We start from the raw sequence: 27,989 nt of genomic DNA, 5'->3' as shown, positions 1-27,989 counted from the left end.
CAGCAACAGCAAATGCACACATCAAAAACATAAAACAAATAAAACCCTACCCTCTAACTATAAGTTTTGGCTCCATCCTAGGTGTCATATTTACAAGTTTGTAAGAAAGGGATATTTTGGTAAATTGGTTAGTTTTCAATGGTTCACTACTAATTAATTAAATGGATTTTTTAAAAATTGTCTTCAATTTCTATGATGAATCATTAAAATGACTAAAATTTAAATTGGCAACACGAACTTCATCATTGAAACAAAATTTTCCGTTAATAATAATAATAATAATATTTAAAATTAAATTAAAGAGAATATTTGGAGTAGAAAAAAAAGAGAAAAAAAAAAACAAAAACAAGAAGAAGATAATAACTGGATAATAAGATAGATTCTGTTATCCAATGTATGTCTCGGTCTTTTGGTCGTCTTTGTAAGCCTTTTGCTTAGCTAATTTTACAAGTAGTGGTGAAGGAGAGAAATATGTTAAGTATGACGACTCTCTCTCTGGGCTCTCGAGCTTCCATGGTAATTCAGGTTCCCACTTCAACCCAAACCCAACACAGTGGTGCTTCTGCTTTTTCTCTTGGTAAAGGCAGTACAAGCAGACGCAGCAGCCATTGTTCACCACTGGGATTTCTGTCTTTTGGCAATTCTAATAGCTGCACCACCTTATCTTCCTCTTTTAAGACAGCAGTTGCAGCTGTCCACTCCGACCAACTCAGTTCTTCCAATCCTGCTGACAAGGTTTCTTCTTCTTCTGTTACCCATTGTGCTTCTTGTTTATCTCTCTTTACTAATCAAATAGGAAAGTCTCAATTCCTCATGTATTTCTTCCCCAGATCCTGAAATATCAGTATTCAGTAACATATATATAAACATTTTGTGTTTGTATTTGCATGTGGGTGTTGATACATTGGTTTTCCTCCATTAGCTTTCAGTAAGATTTTTTCATACATTTAGTCATATACCTGTGCGGCTGTGCTGTGAGCAGATGCTCCAAAGTCCAAACATAATATATTGGGCAAAAATTAGGTACAATTCCTTAGGTGCTATATCTCAGGTTCTCTAATTTAATTCAACAATGTGTTTGCATCGGCTAGTAAGTCATTTAGTCGAATTTAATTGTGGAAAAATGACATTGCTTGCACTACATTGTTCAATATAATTATGTGATTGAGTTTAATTAGGGAACCAAAGGATCAACACCTATGAAACTGTGCTGTTTTGCTCTAATTGACCAAAACCCAATTCAGTTGGCTTATCTGTTCAGCAACAAATCATCTCACTTAACATTTGAGATGACCAAACGCTGCCTTTAATTTGGTTTTACTTCCTTATATTTCCATACAGGAACAAGCAAACAAATATTATTTCGTTGTTGCAAACGCAAAATTCATGCTGGATGAAGAGGAGCATTTCCAGGAGCTTTTGTCTGAGCGGCTGCGGCTCTATGGGGAGCGTAACAAAGAGCAGGACTTCTGGCTTGTGATTGAGCCAAAGTTCTTGGATAAATTCCCTAACATTACTAAGAGATTACGGAGACCCGCTGTTGCTCTGGTTTCAACCAATGGTCCCTGGATCACGTAAGAAATCCACTGCTCAACTGCCTACTAAGTGCTAATTACTACTGTTCTTTGTTCCTTCTCCCCCACCTTTTATAGAACTCCCACATAGATAGTTGAAAAAATGCTTTGAATTTCTAGAAGAATATCAGTATCATGCTCTTGAAATCAAGATAACAAATGTAGGGGATGCTTGCAAAGGATATTAGAAACTACAGGTGGTAAACTGTTTGATTGTTTTGCTTGCAGTAGACCATAGGTTGCAGATGCTTGTGATGTTCAATGCTATTGCAGTATAGAGATTTTTAGTCCAGGTTTCTACCAAGCATATCTACTTTTTTCTTCTTTTCCCTTCTTGTTAAGTTAGCAATTGATGATTTCAGCCAAGTGCCTGGGTGTGTGGCAAGTTTTTCTCATATTTTCACTTGTTTTTTGCTAAATAAAAATGGTGAGGACACCAATTGTGGCTACCCTACCTAGGCATGACCATAGTAGCTCCTCTACCCATGAGGAACCAATGCTTGAGGGGCCTAGACAGGGATGGGAGGCTGCAAGCACTCCATCAATTGAGTTGAGCTTGAGCCTTAGTATGATCTCAATCCCACCCACAGCATTACTGGTTTAAGGCAGTGGGAGCTAATTGTCACTAAGCTGAACCAATGGCATGCCATCACCCTGAAGGTTTCAACTCAGGACTTACCCCATACCAAGACCCTAATCATTGAGCCATGACTTCAGGTGCTAACTTTTCACTTGTTTTACTGATAAAATTTGGAGACTCCATAGTTCCAAAATAGATAATGGAATGATAATTGTAAAACTTTTTCCAAATTTATTTATCGATAAAACTAGTGCATTGGAAATCACCCACTCCACCCTTGAATAAAATAAAAACAGTTATCTTTTCTTGCGCACCGTTTATCTCTGCCCCTAATCACTTGGTTTGGCAGGTTCATGAAGTTAAGACTGGACCGGGTTTTATCAGAAAGCTTCAGTGCTGAAAGTCTTGAAGAAGCATTAGCCTCAAATCCTACCAATCTAGAGTTTGAGAAACCAGAAAAGTGGGTGGCACCTTACCCAAAGTATGAATCTGGGTGGTGGAAGCCCTTCTTGCCCCCTGGATCAAAAGAGGAAGTTAAAGTATAAAAACATTCTTCCTTTTTGACCAAGCCTTTTACATTTTCCTCATCAATGTGGATTTTTCATCATGTATTGCTGACTAACAGTTGAAGTTGGTGAGGTTTGCATACTACTCTGTAAGATAGTGCTGACACTTTGTAATTTAGTTTTGAAGGTTACCACCTTAGGAGGTGAGATTTAGGAGTTGCATTTGAGATTGTGAAAGAGTGGTAAGCATAAGTTGGCATTTTCTATGTTAATTCAGTATAATAAAAGTTCTGTAAGTGAATGAAGTGGTGCATCTTGGCAATTGGTGAGTCCATATCAACTTTTAAGGTTTACATTTGATCTCCTGTATGGGTGAGGCTTGGTGACGGGAAAGGCACTTTCTGCTAATAAATTGGCCTTGGGTCCTAGTACTTGATGCAAGGCCTCCACAAAAAGCTGCCTCTCACTTTTTAAGAATTTTGTGCCTCTTATAAATCAACTAAAATTGTGTGATATATATTTGAAATTGAAACATACTTAAAGCCTTCTCTCTCTCTCTCTCTCTCTCTCTCTCTCTCTCTCTCATACTTGACCTCATTATGATTGGGAGCATATGAATGAGACCATACCTCTCACTATTCATGTCTGCCCCATTCTCTGCTTTTGGCAATATTATAGGAATGCTTATAGAAAATGTGAAGACTTCCCAGCTTCAGAGGCTGACTGCCCTTTTGAAGGTTTGTCAGTTCATTAGTTTGGCAGCCTAGACAATTGAAATCTGTATCTGTTCAAAAAATTGATTATAAGAAAACTTCCATCCATTCAAAATTATGCATTTTTGCTTATAAATTTTAAAAGTTTTTTCTCTTCAAGATTTTTTTTAAAAAATATACCTTCTATGACATCAGATGAGAGGCAGGGCAATGGATGGATCCATATGAAGAAAAAGGTGTTCAAGAAACTTCACAAATCGGCAGAGGTACTAACCTTTCCTGGTTTGGAGTTTCAGTAGAACATTTCCATCCTTATATTACAATTTCTTCCCTTCCATTATTTTTTCCAAACAAACAAAGGAAATTCATATCTCTTGTTTCTTCCCCATTTTGCTGTCATTCCTATATACTGGAGCTCATATTTTTTAACATGCATCAATAGAGTGGACCATGAGATTGAACAATAACCGAGCTATTTCACCAAGCCTTTTACTTTTCTCTTTTCAAAAGAAAATTAAAAAGAAAGAATAAAAATGTAGAAACCGTAGCAACTATAAGTGCTCCAAATTTATGATCCCTTTGTTTCGTCAAAACGTTTTCTAGAAAATTAGAAAATATTTTTTTATTAATTTTTTTAATGGAAAATGACTCGATTTCTAAGAAACTTTTTATGAAGAACTAACTCATTTTCATGTGTTTTATTTTGACTATGAAAATGAGTCATAATACATTTTTTTTTTGTTAGTATCTCATGAAAAATTATCCATATTTCTTGCCAAAACATCATCATATGAATGAGAAATTTCATTCATGAAAATAGAACTAAATTAAGATAATATTTTCTATTTTTGGGCATTTGACAATCTCAGATAAGAAAAAAAGAATGCCTCAGAGTCAGAATCTACGTGAAAAATTAGAAAATAAGCTGTTTGAGCCCAAAAAAAAAAAAATCATTTGGAAATGGGAGGTTGATGATGCTTATATGCAATATAAAAAGAAAAGGGATGCCCAGAAGAGAAAATTGTAAAGTAATAGAATATCTCTTTAGTTAAGTGAGTCTATTTCTTCTAAAGATGATTAAATCTTAATATATATTATTTTCAGCAGATTTCAGAGAACAAATTATACATTATATCACATTATAAAATAATTACACAATTATGCGAAGACCTTATTTTTCTAGCGAATTCAACAAGTCTTATGGGAAAAAAGAAGCAGAAGATCTTATTCATTATTTCAAGCCTATTGTTCCATGAGACACAAAATAAAGCAGGTATATCGCATTTATTCACTTTATTATTGGACTAACCCAAGCACAATGCATGGCTCACAACTTCCTCACCAAGAGATCTACTCCATGTTCAGGCTCTAGAACCAACCTAAGAACAGGTCCATGGGTGTATCTGGGAGAGAGAGAAAAGGCGAAGTTGGACAAAATGAGAGAGAGAAGTATCTTGAGTTCAACCGTAGCCAAGTTCTGTCCAAGACACACTCGAGGCCCAACTCCAAATGGCATGTACAGGTGTGGAAACTTGCAAGCACCTGTAATTCCATTTTCAAATCTATCTGGGTTGAACTTGAAAGCATCTGCTCCCCATATGTCTGGATCAGTATGCAATGTACACACCATGTTCCAAATGTAGACACCCTTTGGGACAGTAATGTCCCTGAATTTCATGTCCTTGAAGACCTCCCTTGACATAATTGTTACTGGAGGGTAAAGTCGCAATGATTCATTAATCACCATCGTTAGCTGCAGATGCAAATTGATATATATGGGGTTAGAAATATGTCTATATTCTCCATGCATGCCTAAGCATCTATATTGGTGTAAAGTTTTAAGTAATACTAGTCGTTACAAGACCTGTTTCATCTTACGAATCATATCGACATCAGGAATACCACCTCCACAAATACTGAGAGCCTCGGCACGAACACGGTCTTGCCATTCTTGATTTGAAGCCAACAACATGAGGCACCATGTGGCAGAAACTGCAGTGGTCTCAAACCCAGCTAAATATATGTTCTTGCAGTTGTCAACAATGAAGCGGTTTGTTTCCTCCTGGCTCAAGTTACTATTCCGGGCGCCCTCAAGAACCATTTGCAATAAATCTTTCTCATGAGCAGCAACTTTTGTTCTCTCCTTCACTACCTCTAGTATCAAATTGCGGATCTCCTTTTCTAACGCCCATTTTTCCCTATTGCTTTTTGTGGGGAGATAACTGTAACATACACATGTTGAAATGAGTCAATTTTTAAAAAAATATTTAGTCAGGGAAAAGCTTTTGTCACAATATGCTGCCCTTCTTTTGAAAAGGATTCATTCATGATTCAAATTAATTACTATAAATTTAAAGATGTCTTCAAATGCTAAAAGTGTGTTTGGATACAGCTTATTTTGCTGAAAATTGAAAACACTGTAGTAAAATAATTTTTAAATATGTTAATAGTGTCATGAATCGAACTCATTTTTAATGAAAATTTTGTTGAAAAAAAAGGTTTGTGGTTTTGTTCATGAGACCCACTAGAACTTATGAAACGCGCTTCTTAAAAAAAAAAAAACCAAAATGCATATGTGCTGGTTTTCATCCGTATCCAAACGGATACTCAGTGTCACTTCAAAATCTTAATTGTGACATGTAGTATCTCCATTTCAAGTAATGGAGACAACCATGCTTTTTTTTTTTTTTAGATCTCTTTCAATTCAATATATATATATATATATATATATATATATATATATATATATAAAAGGTTAAAAGTATTGGAAATGACCTACTTTGTCATCCATAAACAATTTTTTTTTTTTTTCATTTAGTATTGTTATTATAATATTACTATTATATTATATTGTATATGGCAAGGCATATAAAAGTACATATATTTTTAATTATCCAAAATTAATTGGTTTGTATACATGTAATGTTTTCAAAAACTATTATTAAAATCTAATTTTAGTCTTTAATTTATTTAATAAAAAAACTTGATCTAAAATTTTTAAAGAATGTGGGTTATAGTTACTCAATGGGTAAAGAGCCAATTCGTTTAGGATACACCCTAATACAGCTTGGATACAGTTCTAAACCAACCCCTTAATAGTGAGAGATAGATCAACCTCATAAGAATTTTTATTATATTTTTTATATATTAGTTTCAGTGTTGAACACTTATCAACTAGTTATCTTTTTTTTCTTTTTAATTCTTTTGGATCATGGCTTGTATTCTAGACATTATAGATTCACTTTATCATCCACTATTGTTATAAAATTAATATATGTTAAAAAATATATAAATAAAATATATTAATAAATATTTAATATAAGTATCTCCCGTCATATCGTATTCTAGATTTTTAAGAGTTGTCGTATGACCGTATCTCATATTGTATTATACCCGTACCATACCAATACTTGTGCATCTTTGCCATTTACTATGAATTTGATAGAAGAGAAGTTCATACCTCATAGCAGGGATCTGACCCGCTATACCTATACCTTTCTTGGACATGGCCTCCTGGAGAAGTCTTAGCTTTAAGAAAATCTCTTCCCCTTTGGAATAGTTGCTGCCAAAACAGGCTTTTGAGATAACATCTCCAGAGAAACTTCTCATATACGGATCGATTTTTATTTCTGCAGTTCCACCCTGTGTCTCAATCATACTCTTCCATGAGTCTACCACTGTGATTGCAGACTCGGTAATTATGTTCACCATTCCCTACAAGGTTTTAGGATCACATAAATAGCTAACTGGTTATTTTGGCATTTAATTAAAAAAAAAAAAATTACCATGCTAGAGGTAAACAAAATTGTTGGTTGAAATAATGATTATATACCTTAACCTTCTCCATGTATAATTCAGGTGCAAGGATTTTCCTCTGATGTGCCCAGACAGCCCCATTTGAAGTTAAAACGCCCTGTCCGAGCAATGGACCAAGCGCTTGGTGTTGATATGCTGGCTTTCCCAAGTCCAAGGATGTGCATGTGGTTATCTCCCTCACTATGTCAGGTTGGGTCACGAATAATATTTGTGAGTTCCCAAGTGAACAGGTAACTAGTGCACCTGTTTAAACATACATCAAATGGAAATGCTTTAATTAGTTGTAAGTATATGTTGACTAATTATTTTAAGATCATACCATTTTTCACAACTAACTTATGTGATAGATTGTGATTAATTATTTGTCTCTTTAATTCACATATATACGCTCATCACTTTTTCCTTATTATATACTCACACTCTTACTATATTAGAGTTGTGAAAATATTGTAGCATAAAAGGGTGTGATTCTAGATTTTTTCATATATATTATCTATTATAGCAGAATCCATAGTTTTAACATTTGTTAATATTATAATTATTGCTATTATTGTTAACATACAATATTCAAAAAGGAAGGCATGAATGGTAGGAACCCAAAATGCCAACATTTTTTGAGTAGGTTGAGGTGAGAGAGAACTAAAACCTGATGGAGTCTCGCATCTCCTAGGTAGGGGGATTTTATATGGAAACCTTGGACTCTAATTAATATGACGCATTTTTAAGCCGCGAGGTCTGTGTAATCAAAGCAAACAATATCATACATGCCAATAATGAGTTAAGGCATGACAAGCAATGAAGCAAACAATATCATGCATGGCAGTAATGAGTTGGGGTGTGACATGAATGATAAAGAGATGATAATGATAGCATAGTTAAAAAAAAAAAAAAAAATTTAACATGTTTTTTATATTATAATTACTGTCATTGTTGTTAACATAAAATATTCAAAAAGGAAGGCAAATATAAATGATAGAGATGATGATGACAGTGATGACATGATATTGATGAATGAAATACCATATTGCTTCCTCCATTTGTCAAAGAAGCCAAAGAGATGAGCAGCACAATTATGGGAGACAGGGGGTTCGCTGGTGTGAGCCTTCACTGCGGTGGATTGACCTATCTTCATCTCCCTAGCATTTCCGAGTAGTAAACTTGGTGGTGGTCCGCTGATGCCTTGCTTGCTTAGCAAAGATCTAAGCCTCCTTGGCTTCGCCACCAGCGCATTATACAAGAGTTGTAACAATCCAATGAAACCAAGCACTGCAAGGGAAAGGCATGTCTTTGAATCAAATTGTAGCTCCATGGACCAAGTCTTTTCTTTTTCTCCCTTTCTCTATATTCCTCTTTACTCCTTGAACCTAGTATTTTCTTGTTCTTCCTTTCTCTCTTTTCGTATTTACTACTTAAATGTTATACTTTCAAAAAGTGGATTGGTGGTGGAACATAAAAAGTGGGAGATAGGAATGTTGAACACCTGACTTTGAGAATTACAAAAATTTGGGTCAACAAAAATGAGAGTAATGCTACATTCACAGCATTTTTCATAATAATTTCACAACAAATCCAATATAATAAGTTGTTATTGGTTATAATTTGGTCCTAATATTGATATTATAGTTGTTATTGGTTATAATTTGGTCCTAATATTGATATTATTTTTTCCCCCACCAATAATAGTTTTTTGCATAAGATTTACTGTAAACATATAGTAGAAGACTAGAAGTATTACTCCCAAATTATTTCTGCTCTTCAAACATAATCCTTAATTCTTTTTTTTAAAGGTTTAAATAACAACAATAACTATTAGCCTAAATAACAACAAACATAAACCAAACTAAAACATATGAATATAAGTCATTTGTCTCACTTTTTGTATTCCACATATGAGACAAAATATTTATAATTTTATATAATTCAGCCAGAGTGGTCCCTTTAGGTTTGGCTTAATATTAGCCCCTGCTTAGAATTTTTATCCAATTTACTCGCTAAGCACGAATCACACTTAACATTATTTGCTCTTATTTCCCCAAAAAACTAATATGTGGTCAATTTAATTATCACAAAGCAATCCCATATGGCCTGTTTGGGAGTTTAGAGAGGGAGGAGAGTAGAGGGGAGTAGAGGGGAGGGGAGTAGTGGGGAGGAGAGTAGAGGAGAATGATTACCCTCCATCTTGTTTGGATGTTTTTATAATTAGTAAGGAGGAAGGGAGTAATTAGCCCTTCCCCTTGTTTTTAACATTGTAATTTTATAAATATAATAAGGGTAAATTAGGTAATTTACTTTATAAATAATTTTATGTGCTCTACTCTCCCTCCAAATCTCTCCAATTTGGGGGAATTAAAAATGAGGGGGTTGGAGGTAGTTGAAACCCCTCCAAACCCCTCCAAATCCCTCCCCCTCCTTCCTTAAAAAACTCCCAAACAAGGTAATTGAATTACTCCCCTTCCCTCTACTCTACTCTCCCTCCTTTTTTAAACATCCAAACATGCCAATAGTGACTGTATTGTGACAATATATGCACATGGAAGTGTCGTGGTAGAAAAAATAAAAAGATGGATAACAATTAGAGATTGAAAAGGAAGCAAAAAAAAAAAGAGTTGATAGAGTCGAGAAAATTTCAAACAACGGTAAGGGTGGATTTTATGCTTATAAAAGCAAATTGGCTATTTTTGAAAAGTCTAAACTCTAAATAGTACTTCAACCCAAACCTCCAAACCTCACGGCAAGTAGTTGGAAGCAACAACGTACTGAAAGCAAAATAATAATATGGTATGCAATTGAATTTGAGGTCTTAAAAGAAATCTTTTGATCACTTTTACGATATGTTTGGTAGAGTAGAAAAGAGACTATTCTATAACAACTACTCCTTTGGAATTTAACTGTTTAATTTTACTTCCATTGCTACAAATAGGATTTTATTTAGAAGAGAATTTACACACACATTGCGCTTGAACATATATTAATATAAGAAAATTTCAAAACTATATAATATATGTTAGAATTGTGTGGTTAAATGATTAAATTTATCATATCTCAGTAGTTTAAGGTTTGAGACAATTGGAAATTTAACAATATATAACAACAAAGCCTTAGTAGCAAAATTTTGAGGCTAGCTATATATGGATCCTTAACAAATTAGTACTTAAGGTTAGTTACATGTATTCTTTTCCTTCATTCTATTCTATCTTAAAATCATACATTTTTTTACTTCCTTAATTAATTGACATATCATTTGTTATTACTTCTACTAATGTAATTTTTGGTCTTCCTTTATGTTTTTAATTTTTTCTCTCTACTTGAGTCTTATTCCTTACACGATTGTCATTCTATTCTATCTAAAGTCTATTGCTTCATTTGTTTCGATAGAAAATTTTGTGTAAAGATAATTTTCTATGTTTTACATTGTTTAGTAGAATCAGAAAAAATGAGTCAAAGAAAAATTATCTTTGGTCAACATAAAAACATGATTTATTTTTAGAGATTGTTTTCTTTAAATTAATTTTAGAAAACAACTCTATCTTACAACAATATAAAAATGAGTTTAATCTTTGGTTAACATAAAAATATAGCTAACTAAGAGAAGTTAGGAAATTGTTATTCAACTCATTTACGATTGCTACCAAACATTAAAAAAAAAGAAGATAGTTTTATAGAAAATTCATTTTTAAAAAATGACTTATTAATTTTCTAAAAAACATTATTACTAAAAAAAACAAAAAAAAATTAGTTCCGTCACTCTAAAATGATTACACAGTTATTTGACACAGACAAAATCTCTCCTCTATATACTATATTTTTGTAAATTTCCATTTATTTAATAATGTCCTTAGGACACTGTTTAAATAGCATTAAATGTTCCTGTTTTAATATTTAAAAATTACTTTTTTAATACTCATTACTTATTAAAAAGTGTCCGATCCAATTTTTATATATAGAATGCTTATAGCATCCCCAGCCGGAAATTCCATCATATCCTATTTTACCATATCAAAAAACTACTTTATCAATTATACAATACCATTTTACAATACATCCAACATCCCAACTTTTATTTTACAATACCACACATTAAAATAATATAGATTATACAATAAAATAATAAACAAATTATATATCTCTCCTTTCTAATTTCTATCTCTCTGTCACTCTCACCACACATCAACCATCCTCTCAACCACACCACCTCCAGACATCGACCACTGTGACCCCAAACCCGCCACAATCTCAGCTATTAGAAATACTGAATGCAATAGTAATGTATTTCTCACTAAAACATTATACAAGAGTGCCTTTATATTGGAGGCATATGAGTGCAGTACAAGTAAATATGAGTACAGTACAAGTAAATATGAGTACAGTACAAGTAAGAGTGTAGTACAAGAGTGTATGCTATACAAGTAATCTAGTCGGGCCTAAAGCCCATGATACTATATACGTTAACAGCCTCCTCAACCTCAAGGTGGATGTGAGACCAACTCGAGGTTGTCAACTAAATTACGAAGGCGTCCCTTAGGATGTGACTTGGTGAAGATGTCTACAAGTTAATCTTTGGAGGAGACGGAGAAGAGCTTGAGAGCACCATGAACAAGATGATAACGGATAAAATGACAATCAATCTCGATATGTTTGGTCCGTTTATGGAAGACATCATTGTGAGCAATATGAATGGCACTCTGATTATCACAATAAAGAGGAGTAGCAGAGGACGTAGACACACCTCAGTCTTTCAGAAGCCATCGTAGCCAAAGGAGCTCAGATGTGGTATCAGCAATGGCACGATATTCTGCTTTAGTACTAGAGCGGGCCACAAAGGTTTGTTTCTTATTTCGCGAGGAAATCAAGGAAGAGCCAAGGAGAAAACAATAGCCAGTGGTGGACCTGTGGTCAGTGGGATCTCCTGCCTAATCAGCATCAGAGAACGCACGGAGTACAAGAGGAGACTGAGTTGAGTAGAAAAGGCCATGGAAGAGAGTGCCCTTCAAGTATCGAAGAATGTGTAGAATAGCAGCATAGTGAGTCGATCGTGGAGCAGAAAAATACTGGCTGACCTGATGAACAACATAGGAAATGTCTGGACGAGTAACTGTAAGATAAACTAGGTTGCCTACCAATCGTCTGTAAAGAGAAGGATTAGACAATGGTTTTCCCCCCGAGGGAGTCAGATGTGCATTAAGCTTAACTGAAGTGTCAACAGTCTTGCTATCAGTGAGTCCAGCTTGAGACAAAAGGTCAAAAGCATACTTGGCTTGAGTAATATAAAGACCATCTGTGGAATGAGTGATTTCAAGACCCAAGAAATAGCTAAGGTGTCCAAGATCTTTCATTTCAAACTGCTGACTGAGAAAATCCTTGAGTTCTTGTATGCCACTAAGGTCATCACCAGTGATGATCATATCATCCACATAGAGGAGAAGTAACATGGTGCCTTTATCAGTGCGACGAAGAAATAAGGCGGCATCATAAGGACTGGCAGTGTAACCCAAGAGAAAAATGGTAGAGCTGAACTTTGCCAATCAAGCTCGTGGAGCTTGTTTAAGACTAAACAATGCACGTCGAAGGTGACAAACCTTGTTTGATTCAACAGAGAGACCTAGAGGAGGTTGCATATAAACTTCTTCACTCAAATCCCTATTAAGGAAAGCATTTTTAACATCCATCTGAAAAAGATCCCATTTTCTAGTAGCGGCAACAGCCAAGAGGGCACGAACAGATGATATGCGAGCAACTGGAGCAAAGGCCTCTTCATAATCAATCCCATACTCTTGTGTAAAACCTTTTGCAACAAGACGAGCCTTATAGCGCTCAATGGACCCATCAGAGTGAGTCTTAATCTTGTAGATCCACTTACAACCAACCATAGTCTGTCTAGGAGGGAGAGTAACCAGATCCCAAGTATGGTTTTTGGTTAATGCATCAAGTTCCTCTTTCATTGCAATCTGCCATAAAGGGTCAGTGGAGGCCTCACGATAGGTCTGAGGCTCGTGGAGTGTAGCAAAGGCAGTGTAACAATGATAATCAAGTAAATGTGTAGGAATGGATCTTACCCAGGTTGAGTGGCGAGGTGGAATGTCTTGTGGAGGTGGAATGTCTTGTGGAGGATCTTCAGCCGGAGCAGGAGCAGGGGACCCAAGCTCAAGTTGGGGTAGCTCGTCATCAACCTGTTCATCTTTAACCTGTCTAGAAGGAATATAAAAAATATCTGGAGGTTGGATAGACAAATCCAAAGGAGGATCAAGAGTATTTGGAGAAGGAACATGAGACTCGTCCGGAAAAACTTCTAAAACAGAAGAGGTAGTTAGGGAAGAACGAAAGTGAGAGAGTTCAACAAACAAGCGGTGTTCCCAGAAGACAACATTACGAGAAACATGAAGACGATGAGACACAGGATCATAACATCGATACCCTTTTTATGTTTTGCCATAACCAAGGAAACAACAAAGTCTAGACCGAGGCTTAAGTTTGTTGTGCTCATGAGGCTGAAGAAGAACGAAACAAACAGATCCGAAGGAGCGAAGGTGATGATAGTCAGGGGGTGACCCAAAAAGGCGCTCATACGGAGTTTGATTATGGATGACAGTGCTTGGAATGCGGTTAATGGCATAAACAGCATGAAGAGCAGCTTCACCCCAAAATGGAGGAGGAACTTTGGCAGAAAGAAGAAGAGCACGAACAGTGTCAAGAATGTGACGAAGTTTTCGTTCAGCTCGACCATTTTGCTGAGAGGTACGTGGACAAGTTAGATGATGTACTGTGCCATAGGAGTGTAATAGAGCTTGAAAAGCATATTGAGTATATTCAAGAGCATTATCAGATCGAAAAATTTTGATACGTTTGGAGAATTGTGTTTCAACCATTTTTGCAAAGTTATTATATATTGGCAAAATTTCAGAATAAGCTGGCTGTTTTCTTAACTGGCATGAAGTACAATCAAAATTGTCTTTGGACACAGAACCTAACAGACCCTTAGAAGCTAACTGTTGTACCCGAGAAGAGGGTGTATGACCAAGACGAGAATGCCAAAGTGTGAGAAAAGGTAAGGAAGAAACCGTAACAGCAGCAGCAACAACAGACACTGGAGCAATAGGTGGAAGATGAAGATTGTCCACGAGAAACATACGCCCAACTCTAGGACCGGTCCCAAGCTCTTGTCCCGTCCTCGGATCCTGTATAATGCACCTAGACTAGTAAAAAATAAGGCGGTATCCTAGTTCAGCTAATTGTCCCACAAAGCACAAATTATAAAATAGGTCAGGTACATGGAAAACCCTAGGAACAGAGATGTTGGAGGTCGAAAAAAAACCTAGACTATTCCCATGCATGGTGGAACCATCAGCTATATGAATATTTAGAGGATGTGGTGCAGTGTTAAGTTTGGAGAATAAAGACGAGTGAGGTGTCATGTGATTGCAACAGGCAGAATCAAAAAACCAAGTTTGAGGCTTACCGGGTAAAACTGAGAGAGCAGTGGAAAAAGATGCATTACCAGCCATACGAATAGTCTGAGCTATGATCTCCTGTAGTTCAGTGGGTGGGAGGTTGATAGTGGATCCAGAAGACTAGGACTTAGCTGAAATGGGAGGCATTGGTGGAGTAGACTCAGTATTAGCAACTGCAGCAGTAAATTTGTTGCGACGGTAATAAGTCTCAATAGTGTGGCCAGGACGCTTGCAATAGTTGCAGATCTTTTTGTTGTTATGCTTGCGACGATGGGTAGAGCCAAAGGGATCACTTGATTGCTGAGGTTGCTCTATGGGTGGAGCAGAAGGAGTAAAAGCCAGAACATTAAACTTATTTTGGGCTTGAAGAGTTGCAAGGCGAGCTTCTTCTCTTACTAACTCGTTCACAGCAGTATCAAGAGAGGGAGGAGGACTGCGATTAAGAAGCTGACCTCGAATGGGCTCAAAATCCTTGTGAAGTGACATCAGGAACTCATAGAGACGAAATTCATCTCTAACAGCAGCATATTGTTGAGCATCTTTTGAGCATGCCCAGGTTGGATCAAAAAATTCAATTTGGTCCCAAATGAAGCGAAGTTGATCATAGTAGTCATTGATGGACTGTCCTGGTTCTTGCCTGAGTTGATGCAATTCAACCACTAACTGATATTTCATGGATCCGTGAGTAGTGGAGTATCTTTTGGCCAACATATCCCATGCTGATTTTGCATCATCAAAGCTGCCCAACAGATTGGAGATGGAGGGAATGGAAGTGTTTCAAATCCATGTTAGGATCATGTAATTGTGACTATCCCATTCAATCATGCGACTGAGGAAGACAGTATCTTCTTCACTTGCCCCCTTCACAGGAATAGTGATTGCACCAGTACAATAATGCCAGAGCATGCAACCCTTAAGAAAACTGTGCATAGCTTGAGACCAAGATAAGTAATTCTTATTCCCCTCCAATACAGTATTGATGGGGTGAGGAAGAAAAACATCATTTTTTTTTCCATTTAGAGACACAATATGCAAAAATAGATTGCAAAAATGAAATCTACGTGAAAAACTAAGTAAGGAGAACCTGGACTGAAAAAGTCAACTCCGAAAAGTCAACTGTCAAAGTCAACGCCCGGTCAACGGTCCACTCGGTGATGACGTCAGCAGATGACGTGGCGCTGACGTCAGCAAGTGACTAGATGCTAACGTAAGCTAGGGCTGACATGTACCGATGACGTCACAGATGACGTCAGCCTGGAAGGGATAACGGCGTGTGACGCGCGTGGAGCGCGTGAGCTGCAGCACAGGTTCTTTGAGCAGCGCGTGGGGGCACGTGCAATCTCCGATGGCTTTGAGGCTTCCACGAACGTGTAGATCGGGGCAAGTCGATCTTAGTGGTACCTTCAGAAAAGTGATCGGAGCAATATTCACGGCGGTGCCAAAAAAGGCAGTGATCTTTACAGTGTTAGAACTCCTCAACGGCGGTTACTACAGGTCCAGAACCCAAGGACGATGTCTGGAAGACTTGGAGGTTCAACGGCGAAAGGCTGTGGCAGTTGCTGTGACGGCGGAAGCGATATTAAGAATGGAGTTACACCAATAAAGACAAGACTGCTAAGAAAAGGTCAGAGCAGTGGCTCTGATACCATGTTAGAAATACTGAATGTAATAGTAATGTATTTCTCATTGAAACAATATACAAGAGTGTCTTTATATAGAAGGCATATGAGTGCAGTACAAGTAAATATAAGTGCAATACAAGTAAGAGTGTAGTACAAGAGTGTGTGCTATACAAGTAATCTAGTCGGGCCTAAAGCCCATAATACTATACACGTTAACACCAACAAAATACCAGTCCACCACTGGTGTCACTCTCTCTAAGCAAAATCAAAGCCTAGTCTCGCCATCTAGCCAAAATCAATAGCAAAATCAAAACTCAAAATTCATAGCAAAATCAAAACCCAAAATTCATAGCAAAATCAAAACCCAATCCATTGATCTCACCACCCACCGATCTCCGCCACGCTAATCTCGCCACCCCCCAATCTCCACCATGCCGATCTCTATCATCGTCAAGACCCACGATCTCCACTGTTGTCAAAACCATGGTTGTCAAAATCCCGATTTGAATCTTACGATCCTACGATTTTATGATCCCACCTGCCCAAAACGATCCGGATCTTCAAGGATTTTTGCGATCGTTCAGGATCGGTAGGATCGTACGATTCTAACGAACCCAAACGACCTTAGTTTCTTGTAATATTCTTTAACTTGACAGAAGACTCAGTTGGACTTAAATGAAAAATAAAATTCCAATAGACCAAGTTTTTCCACTCTAATGAAGAAAAAGTGTCAGTTGGACCCAAATAAAAAATATCCCAATAGTGTCACATTTTGAGGTTTTTGGCCTCTTTAAATGATGCTTACAAATGGATGTTGTGATGTATGGTAATTATATCAATGAATATATAATTTATGTGATTATTTAACATACCAATGTGTATTTTTTGTTTTTTTCGCAAATAATGTAGGATCTTACGATCTACAATCCGATCCTACGATCTACGATCCCACCTACCTCCCACAATCCTACGTAAGATCCCGATTTTAACAACCTTGGTCAAAACCCATGTCGACCCATGCCCACGTCAATCACAAACCCACCACCACCAAAGAGAGAGATAGAGAAACCCACAACCACCAGATGAGAGAAAGGGTCAACAGAGAGAGCACGGGGTCTTAGGTCTAAAGAGAGTAGAGAACATATGAGAAAGAGAGAAGGTAGAGAGAGAAAAGAAGAGAACTAATGAGAGAGGAGAGAGAAATTTTGGGGTTAAAAAGGAGGAGAGAGAGTATTAAAAAATTATTATTTTTATCCTATTCAGCTACAATACCATCTTACATTTAAGATGGTACTGTAGTACTATGCCAAAATAATTTAGACTTTCCCAATTTTGGCCTTCCAGCTACTGAGCATGTTTTAGGCCTGAATGTCAAATGTACCTCACATTTGGCATTTTGCAGGCCCACTGCAGATGCTCTTACAATTGAATATATTTTCTTTAAATGTGAAAAATTATTAATCAAGTAGTAGTATACATTTCTTAAATAATATACTAAAGACTCTTTTCTATAAATTAGTATGTCACATAAAAAAAAAATTGAAATTTTTTTTGTTTATCACAAAGGATTTCCAGAAGAATGTGCCATTCATTTGATGAGAAAAAAAAAAAAAAAAAAAGAATATCGAATATTCGAATGGTATGCATATAAGATTTGTCTTGTTCATATGTAGACAGGTTTTTTTGCAAGATAATTATCTTTTAGTCCTTACTATATAAACTCAGAGTTAATATGAATTTCCATTAGAAAGAACTGAATTTAAAAATGGGCGAGACACGTGCAAATAAATTAACAAATTTGCAGTTGCAGTCAACGACGATCAACGGCGGTAACACACATCTTCGTTGTTGCTACCATTTTGGCATTTCCCACTAATAACATAAGAGAAGGAATAAGTCTTACAAAACTGAAGTGCCGGAGATTCAGAGATCAATGAAAATTAAGTAATGCAATAGCCACAAACTATTTTATAATATTTTTACGAATTATTAATGTGGTAAGTTCTTGCCGAATCTCATTTGGGCCTACCACTAATATCAGTTTTTTACTTATTAATAATCACCTATTACATCAGCCGTTTGTAAAATATTTTATAGCTTTAGCATTTTCCCCCAAAGATTAAATCATCAAAGTAAAAGTCCTCTAGTTCTCAGTGATATTGGATTGTGACGTTTAAATCCTCAGTCAAAAATTAACTCCTATCAAAGTAAAAGTCAAGAGATAAGAAGAAAAGAAAATCACTTGTGTTGCAGTATGATCAACTTTGGATGCACATCTAGAAGCTTGTCGATGAGACTGTAGCTTATGGTTGTTATTCATGATTCTTTTAGAAAAGAAATAATTTCTGTTTGGTCAAAAATGTCTTCTTAAAGTATCTCTTTGGTTTAATAAATTCCCATAGTAAATGTTTTGCAATTTCATCAAGGTATTGGGAATGAGCAAATATTGAAAAGAACGTGGTTCTATTTGTTTGGGGGTCTTTTTGCTCTCTTGTCATGCATTGAATTGATCGAGCTTTCTTGATGACCAGGATTAAGTTGGGGAAGCCAAAGCCACTATTCACGTCCACACAAGCGATGAGCAAGGTTAATATTGCATCTTTCAGTCATGCAGCAACCCCCCCAAAAAAAGGAAGCTTGAAAGATAAAATGCTCACAAGTCACAACTTGACGAAAGTTAGACATTAACTAGTTTCATGAAAACAAGGGAATAGTGAGTAATAAGTTGAAGAAGAAAGGTGCCCCGAGAGGGGTGGCCTAGTGGCTGGGATCCGTGAATCAGATTTTTGGTCCTTGGTTTGAGCCTGGGCAAGTACCTAAGGAGGAATTTGGGTATCTTTGCTGAAGAGCCCCTGATTACCAGCTTTCTCGAGGTGCTAAAGTGAGGTCTGTGGTCATCCCAGACCACAGTAGTTATGACTCAATCTAACATTCTTTAGCGGGAGTGTCCCTATGGTCACGTCCAAGGGATAAGTCACAATGATTGCCCTTGCCCACCTTTTGTTCATCAAAAAGAAAAAGTTGAAGAAGAAAGGTATATCCTTATTTGTATATTCTAAAACTCATAAATGCATTTTTATATTTGCTAAATTTAACCGAGTGTTCTAGGATGTATAAGGGGCTTCAAGTGTATTAAGTGACTGTGTGAGTTCTGAGAATTCTGTTTTAATTGCAATCTACCCCCACATTTTTGGGCTCCCTTTTATTCTATAATAGTGTTTACTTATTTTAAAACCTGTTGAATGAAGGGGAAGCTATTACATCCATTTGATACTGGCTTGGTTCTTATTAAGCTATGTTTTTCTTTCAATTATGGAAAACATATATCATTGCTTGCCTTTTTTAGCATACCAAATACTAGAAAATATAGATATTTCACTGAAACAAACAAAGCAGTAAAGAAGTCAACATCATACTTCACCAAAAAGACCCTCCACAAATTTCCATACTGATGTGGATAGAGAAAGTACATTTTATGATTAAGATTTTATTTTTTTGGGTATATGACATCAATATATATATAAAAGCAGAAACCTCATGCGAGAGTGCATGAGGTTCTGCCATGTGGCGCTCTATATGAGTTATTTGCAATCCTCTTTATTATGAAATGATGTTTTCCAACTTCAAAAATTAAAACAATGCAGCTTTTATGTTTAGCACTTATTGCTTCATCAAAAATCAATTTACTTCTTCCTCTCTCCTAACTCTTCACTTCTTTCCATAAAAAAAAAAGACTATTCACTTCTTCCGGACAAAAAAAAAAAAACGTTCACTTCCCCGTTCAAATTTAAATGCACACTATGAATAAGCACCTGGCAAAGTGAGACCAAGCTTTGCACTATTACACCTTTACAATAATATTATACTTTCCAAGTAATTTTTGTTGAGATCAAACCCATCTTAAATTTTTTAAATTTCATTCATTCTCTTTCTTAACTCTTCAGTTCTTTCTACGTCTCTTAAGTCTTAACTCTTCACTTCTTCTAGCAAAAACACAAACAAAAAACTCTTTCACTTCCCCTTTCAATTAAATGCACAGTATTGTACCTATTTCTTTTGAAAATTATATATTGATGGATCAATGATTCCTCTTTGAGTTCATGGACAAAAGCTCCTTTCTTAGTGTCTGTAAATAAATAAATATTGCCAACTCTCTCTCTTTGTTTCTTTCTTTCAATTTTCTTTTTCCAAAATTTTATTTGGGATACTAAGTTTGCGATTTGCAATGTTTAAGGGAAGATAGACTCGGGTAGATTGAAGCTTCAACTTTACCATGTTTTGGCCGGGGACTAAAGTCACTAAACACAAGGAGAAAATGCCACTAGCCCCTAATTTATCAAACCCTTCTTCAGTATCTAAGACGTACAAAATACTAATACTCAATTTGTTCATTCTTTGTTGTTGTTTGGTAATGGGTTTTTGATAATCGAACTAGATGATGGTTTGTTTCTTTTCATTTGAACTGTTTACTGGTTAAGATTTTTACTGAGCCACACTGTTTTTGTAATTTATGATTTGGCTTTTGGTGAGTGATTTAAATATGTTACATGAGGATGTGATTAAGAAAATTAGTTGAATTGGGTAATATTTAGACCTTAAGGCAAAGACAGGCTGAGTAACTAATCTGGTTTTGTTGGGCAGGTAGAAAGATCAATGAGGAAGAAGCTTAATCAATAAATCAAGCTCCTCCAAGCCACATGTAGTCGGAGCACAAATACATGTATCTCTATGGATTAGGTCACATTCAAAGTGCCAATGGAGGCAAAACTTTTGTGGGATTCAAAGTGCAAAGAGCCCAAGAGTAATCATATATTTTATTTTGAATCCATAGTATTTGATAAAATGCTTGACAGAAAATTTATAATTTTTATTTGGTTGTATGATGTAACAGCCTATATAATTGACATAAGTGAAACAAATTAAATTAGCTACAGGTAAGAACGAAGTTATTATTTTTAGGTGAATAATTTTCTTTTACCTATTGAGGGGTTAAGTATTATTTGGTAGCAAATTTTTAAAATAATCACCACAATCTACACATATTCTATGTCCTACTAAATGACAGAAACTCAATTGTTAAAAATAAGAACAAAGAAAGAAACAATAGAACCCCAAATGTACAAATTAAGAACTAAGTGGGCAGAAAAAAATTATGTGGTGTCTCCATTATTTGAAGGTTAGCCTAGAATCTATATAAACTCAAAATGGTATTAAAAAATTGTTAAATATATTATACTGGTATACCTATGTTAAAAAATTGTTTTATTTTTTTATTTTTTTTATAAAAGATAGAATTTCTATTCTAGCCTAATCTAAGTGTATATGTGTGTGAAGGTCCCTCTTAAAGACTTAAATCCCGACCCTTGCCTCCCACACCCCATAAGTACTTATACTTGTAGAGTGAGTATCGCACCAAGAGTATACAGTGGTTAAAAAATTGTTAAATATATTGAATCATGTCTACCTCAACCATCATTAAAACTACTTGCTTTATTTATTTATTGGTCAAGTATCATGTATGACTGTCCGCAAGAGCCTTGACAATATCAAAGTGTGTTTGTTGCTTTGCTTAGACGTGAATCACTATGCAACCTTAACACTGCTATAGTTAAAATATTATTGAAGATGCTTCTTAAGGTCAATGCCTTAGTTAGACATTTCGTATGACAAGGGATATGTTCAAGGAGTTTGATATGCATAATGTATGATTGCAATTAATTGGTTTACGATCAATTGAAGATGCTTCATAGGGTCAACGCCTTAGTTAGGCATTTCGTATAACAAGGGATAGGTTCAAGGAGTTTGATATGCATAATGTATGCTTGCAATTAATTGGTTTACGATCAACTGATGGTAGACAACAAAATATGCCTACATGCTCTGAAATTTCTACTATAATTGTAGGTGATTTTAGCAATGAAAATATCCACCATTTATGTTATAATATATGTACAAAAATTTCAAAAACCATTTTACATAAAAGCTTACAGCATTATCCGCGCAATGCGCGGGCAACCTTCTAGTTATAGATAATGCCACACCATGTTGGATTTCAAATGGTGTGGAACTATATACACCTTTAGAATTATAATATTTAATATGACACAACAAATTTCATAAAAATTTTCACATCTCTTGAGATGACAAGTTTTGATTAGCGTATAATAAAAGAGTTGTTAATAGTGGCCCTAATAAAAGTAATGTTTTACTAACCACAATTTACCATCTCAATATATAAGTTGTGACAATTTTTTTTGTTTGTTCATTGTTCTTAATGTCGATAAAGTCAATCAATTTCAAATGGAGAGAATCCTAATACGTTTACATATGTGTCCTATTAGGGTCATATTTTCTATGTATTAGCTTATACTTTGACAAAACGCACTTTACCTGTAATTGGGTAGATCTTAGTTGGGTTTAATATCTCAAGAAGTATGTGAAGTCTACAAGTGAAGAAAAACAGTTTCAATAATTCTCGATACTAGTCTTGACACTAGCATCTATCAAGGTTTAGAATTCTTAGATGTGAATTTTGGCCCATGATGACTTGGATGATTAGAATTTTTCTCCCTACAACCCTAGACCATATAAAAGGTTTATTTTAAAGTCATCAAACACACAAAGATTTAATTAGAGAACTCATACACTTTGCGAGAAGCTACTGTGTTTGTGTGCCTTATGATTTTGTAACCAAGTGCTTCTAAATCTTCAATGTGCTTTGAAGTAAAAAGTTTTGCAGCCAACAACAATCAATTAGTTGTTTGGAGTTAGTCACATATTGGGATCGTGTAAAGGAAGAAGTCTTCTACTTGAAACCGCTTGTTTTTTATTAGTGGATTCTAAGAAGTGGTGACTTGAAATTTATCTAGTGGAGTTTTTGCCTTGCAAGAGGTTTTCTTCGTTCGTCAACAAATCACCATGTCATTTAATTTCCGCTGCATATTATTTTATTTGGTGATTTGTTGGTATCTCCATGATTTGCATGTAATTTGATCTAAATAATTAATTTGGATAATTGAATTAATTAACCGGGGTCAATCTATAACCTACCATGTCCAAACAAATTCAATGAGTCCAATTAATACCTCACTCTCATCTCATGGAACAACAAAAAATAAAATCAATCTTTATTCATTACTTCAGTAGTACGACCATAAGAACAAGTAATGTAAAAGATTGGAAGTACAAAAAACTAACATGCTTCTCTCAATAGTTATCTGTCACAGCAGGCAATCCAATTTCCCCATATGAAGTCAATACATAAAATAAACCAAGTTTTTCTTCTTATTTTCTCTTTCTTTTTTATGTTGGACCAACCCAATCATAGGGCATAGCTTACAACTTCCTCACCAAGATATCTACTCCATGTTCAGGTTCTATAACCAACCTAAGAGCGGGTGCATGAGTGTATTTGGGAGAAAGGGAAAAGGTGAAGTTGGACAAAATGAGGGCTATAAGTATCTTGAGTTCAACCATGGCCAAGTTCTGTCCAAGACACACTCGGGGCCCAACTCCAAATGGCATATACAAGTGTGGAAGTTTGCAAGCCCCTGCAATTCCATTAGCAAATCTTTCTGGGTTGAACTTGTAAGCATCTGGTCCCCATATGTCTGGATCAGTATGCAATGTCAACACCATGGTCCAAAGGTTGACACCCTTCGGGACATTAATGTCCCTAAATTTCATGTCCTTAAAGGCCTCCCTTGACACCACACTTACTGGGGGATAAAGGCGCAATGATTCGTGAATCACCATTGTTAGCTGCATATGCAAATTGAAATTTAAAGTGAGAAAATGTCTTCACTCTAAATGCATATTAGACTTAGAATGTTGAACATCAAGGTTCACATTTTAAAGAATATGAACTGAACTCTTATTAACGGTATAAAATTTTAAGTAATACCAGGTTCTTTTTTCTTTCTTTTTTAGATTAGAAAAGATTCGAATATTGCTCTTTACTATCAGGCCACACCAATTGGTTTCTTGTTGGTGTAGGCAAGATTTGAAACGAGTCACTTATTCAACAACAAGAGGCTTTACCCATTTACTAGTGCATCTAATTGTACAATACCTGTTTCATCTTACGAAGCATATCAGCATCTGGAATAGCACCCCCACAGATACTGAGAACCTCAGCACGGACACGGTCTTGCCATTCTTGATTTGAAGCCAACAACATGAGGCACCATGTAGCAGAAACTGCAGTGGTCTCAAACCCAGCCAAATAGATGTTCTTGCAGTTGTCAACGATGAAGCGGTTTGTTGCCTCCTGGCTGAGCTTACTATTTTTTGCACCCTCCAGAACCATTTGCAATAAATCCTTCTCATTATAAGTACCATTTTGTCTCTCCTTCACTACATCTAGTATCAAATTGCGGACCTCCTTTTCTAACGCCCATGCTTCCCTATTGTTCTTTGTGGGGAGATATCTGTAACATATACATTTGGTGAAACGAGTCAATTTTCCAATATATAGTTATTAGAGAGGCTTTTGCCACACATGCTTGCTTCCCAAGATTTGAAATGTATTCATTTTATAGTTCAGGATAAAGATTTGAAATGTATTCATTTTATAGTTCGGGATAAAGATTTGAAATGTATTCATTTTATAGTTCAGGATAAAGATTTGAAATGTATTCATTTTATAGTTCGGGATAAAGATTTGAAATGTATTCATTTTATGTTTGTACAATGACAGAGATTATAAAAAAATATATAATATTAACAGTAAAATGGTTTCTTCAAGTGAAAACAGAGACGATTATTTTTTATTCTATTTCAGGCGGATATGTTAAGTTGTCACTTTGAAAAGTCTCTGGAATTAAGCTACCTATATAACTTTGGCAATATCATCGTTTCATAGATTTTGTAATATTCAGCGTAATGTGGTAACAAACAACATCAATATTGTGAATTTCACACAAGAAACCTCGTACCTCATCCCAGGGATCCCAGTTGCTAAGCTTTTCTTAGACATGGTCTCCTGGAGAGCTCTTAGTTTCACGAAAATCTCTTCCCCTTTGGAATAGTTGCTGCCAAAACAGGCTCTTGAGATAACATCTCCAGAGAAACTTCTCATATACTCATCGATTTTTATGTCTGCAGTTCCACCCTGTGTCTCAATCCTACTCTTCCATGAGTCTATCACTGTGATCGTCGACTCGGTAATTAAGTTCATCATTCCCTACAAATAGCTAAACGATTGAGTTCACATTTTAAAAAAATTACCATGACAAAATGGTTGGTTAATTATGATTATATACCTTAACCTTCTCCATGTATAATTCAGGTGCAAGTATTTTCCTCTGGTGTGCCCAAACAGCCCCATTTGAAGTTAAAATGCCCTGTCCAAGCAATGGACCACGATCTTTGTGTTGATATGAAGGCTTTCCCAAGTCCAAGGATGTACATGTGGATATCTCTCTCACTATGTCAGGTTGGGTAACGAATAATATTTGTGTGTTCCCAAGAGAAAACACAAATACTTGACCTATTTGAACATAAACACGCATCAAACAACAATGCTTCAAGTGGTTACAAAATTCGTTTTAACTCTTAAGCAAGAAGTTGTCATTTTCATGATAAGCCGTATGAACGCAATATTGTAGGTAGGAAGTGTGAAATTGCGAAAACTGAATGATGAAACTGACTACTCTTTTCTTGAGTCTTTCTTTGAAGCTAGATGAAAATCATGAAACTGACTATTCAAGTTCAATGTTGGCAACTTAATTTGACCACCTCAAGTCCTTCAGACCAAAGACTGGACTGTACCTATCTAATTAAAAGGAACAGTTACCAAGTGATTCTAATTAGAGATATTACATATTTTAATTATAACTCCTACCAACCAATATGTCAATTTTTAAACACAAAACAAGAAAAAATATATATTAAAACAACTAAAAATTTTAGTTGTTGTAATGAATATGATTCCTATCAATTCAACAACATGCTAAATAAAATATAAAATACTAATGATTCTACAAATTTTCCTACATAAATTTTATAAAGTGAAGTGAGAATCAATGAGATTAATAAGTTTCAAAAACATAATAAATAGATGTTAATTTTTTTTTTTTTTTTTGGTTTACACACCCAATTATAAAGGTTTTATAGTAAATTTGTAGTATTCCCTACATCAATGTAAATGAATATCTCAAAGAAAATTGTTACAATTACTACCAAATTTAATACAAAAAGCTTACAATTAACATAGAATAAATATGATTGATGTCACATCGATAATATAATAAATAAATATCATAATATTTTTTTTAGTGATTAGTGATACATTAATTATAAAACTACTAATCGTTTTAACTTTTTTATGATGTAATCGCTTTTATATTATCTTAACATAATAAAGAGAGGATGATGATGATGACAACGACGATGACGATAATGATGATGGCATTTTTTTTAGTGATTAGTGATGCGTTAATTATAAAATTGATAATAGTTTTAACTTTTTTATGATATAATCACTTCTATATTATCTTAACATAATAAAGAGATGATGATGATGATGATGATGATGATGATAATGGTGGTGATGGCAGTGATGATATGATATTGATGAGTGAAAAATACCATATTGCTTCCTCCATTGGTCAAAGAAGGGGAAGAGAACAGCACCAACGTTGTGGGAAACAGGGGCTTCACTGGTGGGAGTCTTCACTGTGGTGGATTGAGCCTTCTTTATCTCCCTAATATTTCCGAGCAGTAAAGTTGGTGCTGGTCCATCGATGCCTTGCTTGCTTAGCATAGATCGAAGCCTCTTTGGCTTCACCACCAGCCCATTATACAAGCGTAGTAACAATCCAATGAAACCAAGCACTGCAAGAGAAATGACTGTCTTTGATTCAAATTGTAGCTCCATGGCTCAACTCTTTTCTTCTTCTCCCTTTTCTCTCTTTTCCTCTTTAACGCTCTTTCAAATGTTGTGCTTTCAAATGTTAAACTTGGTTGTCTTTTCAAGAAGCTCAAGAGACCTGTATATATAGTCAGCGAGGTAGGACAATTTCGTCATAACGAAATCAGATTCATGGTAAATTCATATCTGACATAAACAGCTAAACAACCACAACTGCAAAACCTTGCTATGTGGCCCCCTCAATGTATGGGTAAAATGAGTTCCAAGTTCCCACTACACTTTCCTAAGAAACCATTATTATTGGTGTGAAAGGGGTATTATATAATGAAAAAAAGAATTGTCAAGGTATTGTAAACTTTTAGTTGAATTGACAACTCCGTACGTGTGCTTTGAGGTTAAAGAAAGAAAGGGTTTAAGTTACAGCGGGTTAACAACATTCTCTACTTATTTCAAACAAAAGAAAAAAAATATATATATATATATAATGGAAAAAATTAATAAATGTTCTAGGAAAAAATATTTTTAGAAATTTTTTATGAAAAAATAAATAAACAGTTGATTTTTTTGATAAATTTTTTATATTTTTCATAAAAATAATATTAGAATTTTTATAAAATAATTTATTAACAAATACTACACCCATTAACAATCCCTTATATTTATATATAATTCAGCAAGCAATCCCTTATATAATTCAGCAAGAAGGAAAGGAGGGCCAAAATGGGGTTTTACCTCTTTCTCACAAACTTTCCAGTAAAATACCTCATGTCTGTAACTATTTAGGGACATGCTCCTGTTTTGAAACTCGATTTTTAGAAAATCAAATTTCAAATGTAAAACTCAATTTTTGGACAATCGAA

General features: G+C 35.3%; 3 protein-coding genes across 3 annotated transcripts; 1 reads left to right on the top strand and 2 right to left on the bottom strand.

Moving 5' to 3' along the window:
- Positions 1-332: 332 nt before the first annotated feature.
- LOC142607812 (protein YCF54, chloroplastic) lies at positions 333-2,982 on the top strand. Its single transcript, XM_075779446.1, has 3 exons — positions 333-735; positions 1,342-1,574; positions 2,504-2,982. The coding sequence occupies exons 1-3, from the start codon at positions 472-474 to the stop codon at positions 2,697-2,699; spliced, it is 693 nt and encodes a 230-aa protein (XP_075635561.1). The 5' UTR covers positions 333-471; the 3' UTR covers positions 2,700-2,982.
- A 1,718-nt stretch (positions 2,983-4,700) lies between these two features.
- Positions 4,701-8,498, bottom strand: LOC142606596 (cytochrome P450 714C2-like). The gene is made up of 5 exons (XM_075777905.1): positions 8,210-8,498; positions 7,206-7,432; positions 6,834-7,087; positions 5,238-5,595; positions 4,701-5,126 (listed from the first exon to the last, which is right to left on the bottom strand). Exons 1-5 carry the CDS (start codon positions 8,496-8,498, stop codon positions 4,701-4,703), a joined length of 1,554 nt encoding a protein of 517 aa, XP_075634020.1.
- A 14,860-nt stretch (positions 8,499-23,358) lies between these two features.
- On the bottom strand, positions 23,359-27,238 carry LOC142608330 (cytochrome P450 714C2-like). Its single transcript, XM_075780085.1, has 5 exons — positions 26,847-27,238; positions 25,520-25,746; positions 25,193-25,440; positions 24,328-24,685; positions 23,359-24,017 (listed from the first exon to the last, which is right to left on the bottom strand). The coding sequence occupies exons 1-5, from the start codon at positions 27,133-27,135 to the stop codon at positions 23,592-23,594; spliced, it is 1,548 nt and encodes a 515-aa protein (XP_075636200.1). The 5' UTR covers positions 27,136-27,238; the 3' UTR covers positions 23,359-23,591.
- Positions 27,239-27,989: the final 751 nt, after the last annotated feature.

The sequence above is a fragment of the Castanea sativa genome, chromosome 8 (assembly GCF_040712315.1).
Source record: "Castanea sativa cultivar Marrone di Chiusa Pesio chromosome 8, ASM4071231v1".
Lineage (NCBI taxonomy): Eukaryota > Viridiplantae > Streptophyta > Magnoliopsida > Fagales > Fagaceae > Castanea > Castanea sativa.
This window is presented reverse-complemented; position numbering and strand designations above follow the sequence as displayed.

Bases quoted from the DNA above. Each gene is read 5' to 3' on its own strand.
- LOC142607812 (XM_075779446.1), top strand. From the start codon at position 472: ATGTTAAGTATGACGACTCTCTCTCTGGGCTCTCGAGCTTCCATGGTA. The intron at 736-1,341 runs GTTTCTTCTTCT...ATTTCCATACAG, and splicing joins CTTCCAATCCTGCTGACAAG to GAACAAGCAAACAAATATTA. The intron at 1,575-2,503 runs GTAAGAAATCCA...TTGGTTTGGCAG, and splicing joins ACCAATGGTCCCTGGATCAC to GTTCATGAAGTTAAGACTGG.
- LOC142606596 (XM_075777905.1), bottom strand. From the start codon at position 8,498: ATGGAGCTACAATTTGATTCAAAGACATGCCTTTCCCTTGCAGTGCTT. The intron at 7,433-8,209 runs GTATTTCATTCA...ATGTTTAAACAG, and splicing joins CAAATGGAGGAAGCAATATG to GTGCACTAGTTACCTGTTCA. The intron at 5,596-6,833 runs GTATGAACTTCT...TGTATGTTACAG, and splicing joins GGTCAGATCCCTGCTATGAG to TTATCTCCCCACAAAAAGCA.
- LOC142608330 (XM_075780085.1), bottom strand. From the start codon at position 27,135: ATGGAGCTACAATTTGAATCAAAGACAGTCATTTCTCTTGCAGTGCTT. The intron at 25,747-26,846 runs GTATTTTTCACT...ATGTTCAAATAG, and splicing joins CCAATGGAGGAAGCAATATG to GTCAAGTATTTGTGTTTTCT. The intron at 24,686-25,192 runs GTACGAGGTTTC...TATATGTTACAG, and splicing joins ACTGGGATCCCTGGGATGAG to ATATCTCCCCACAAAGAACA.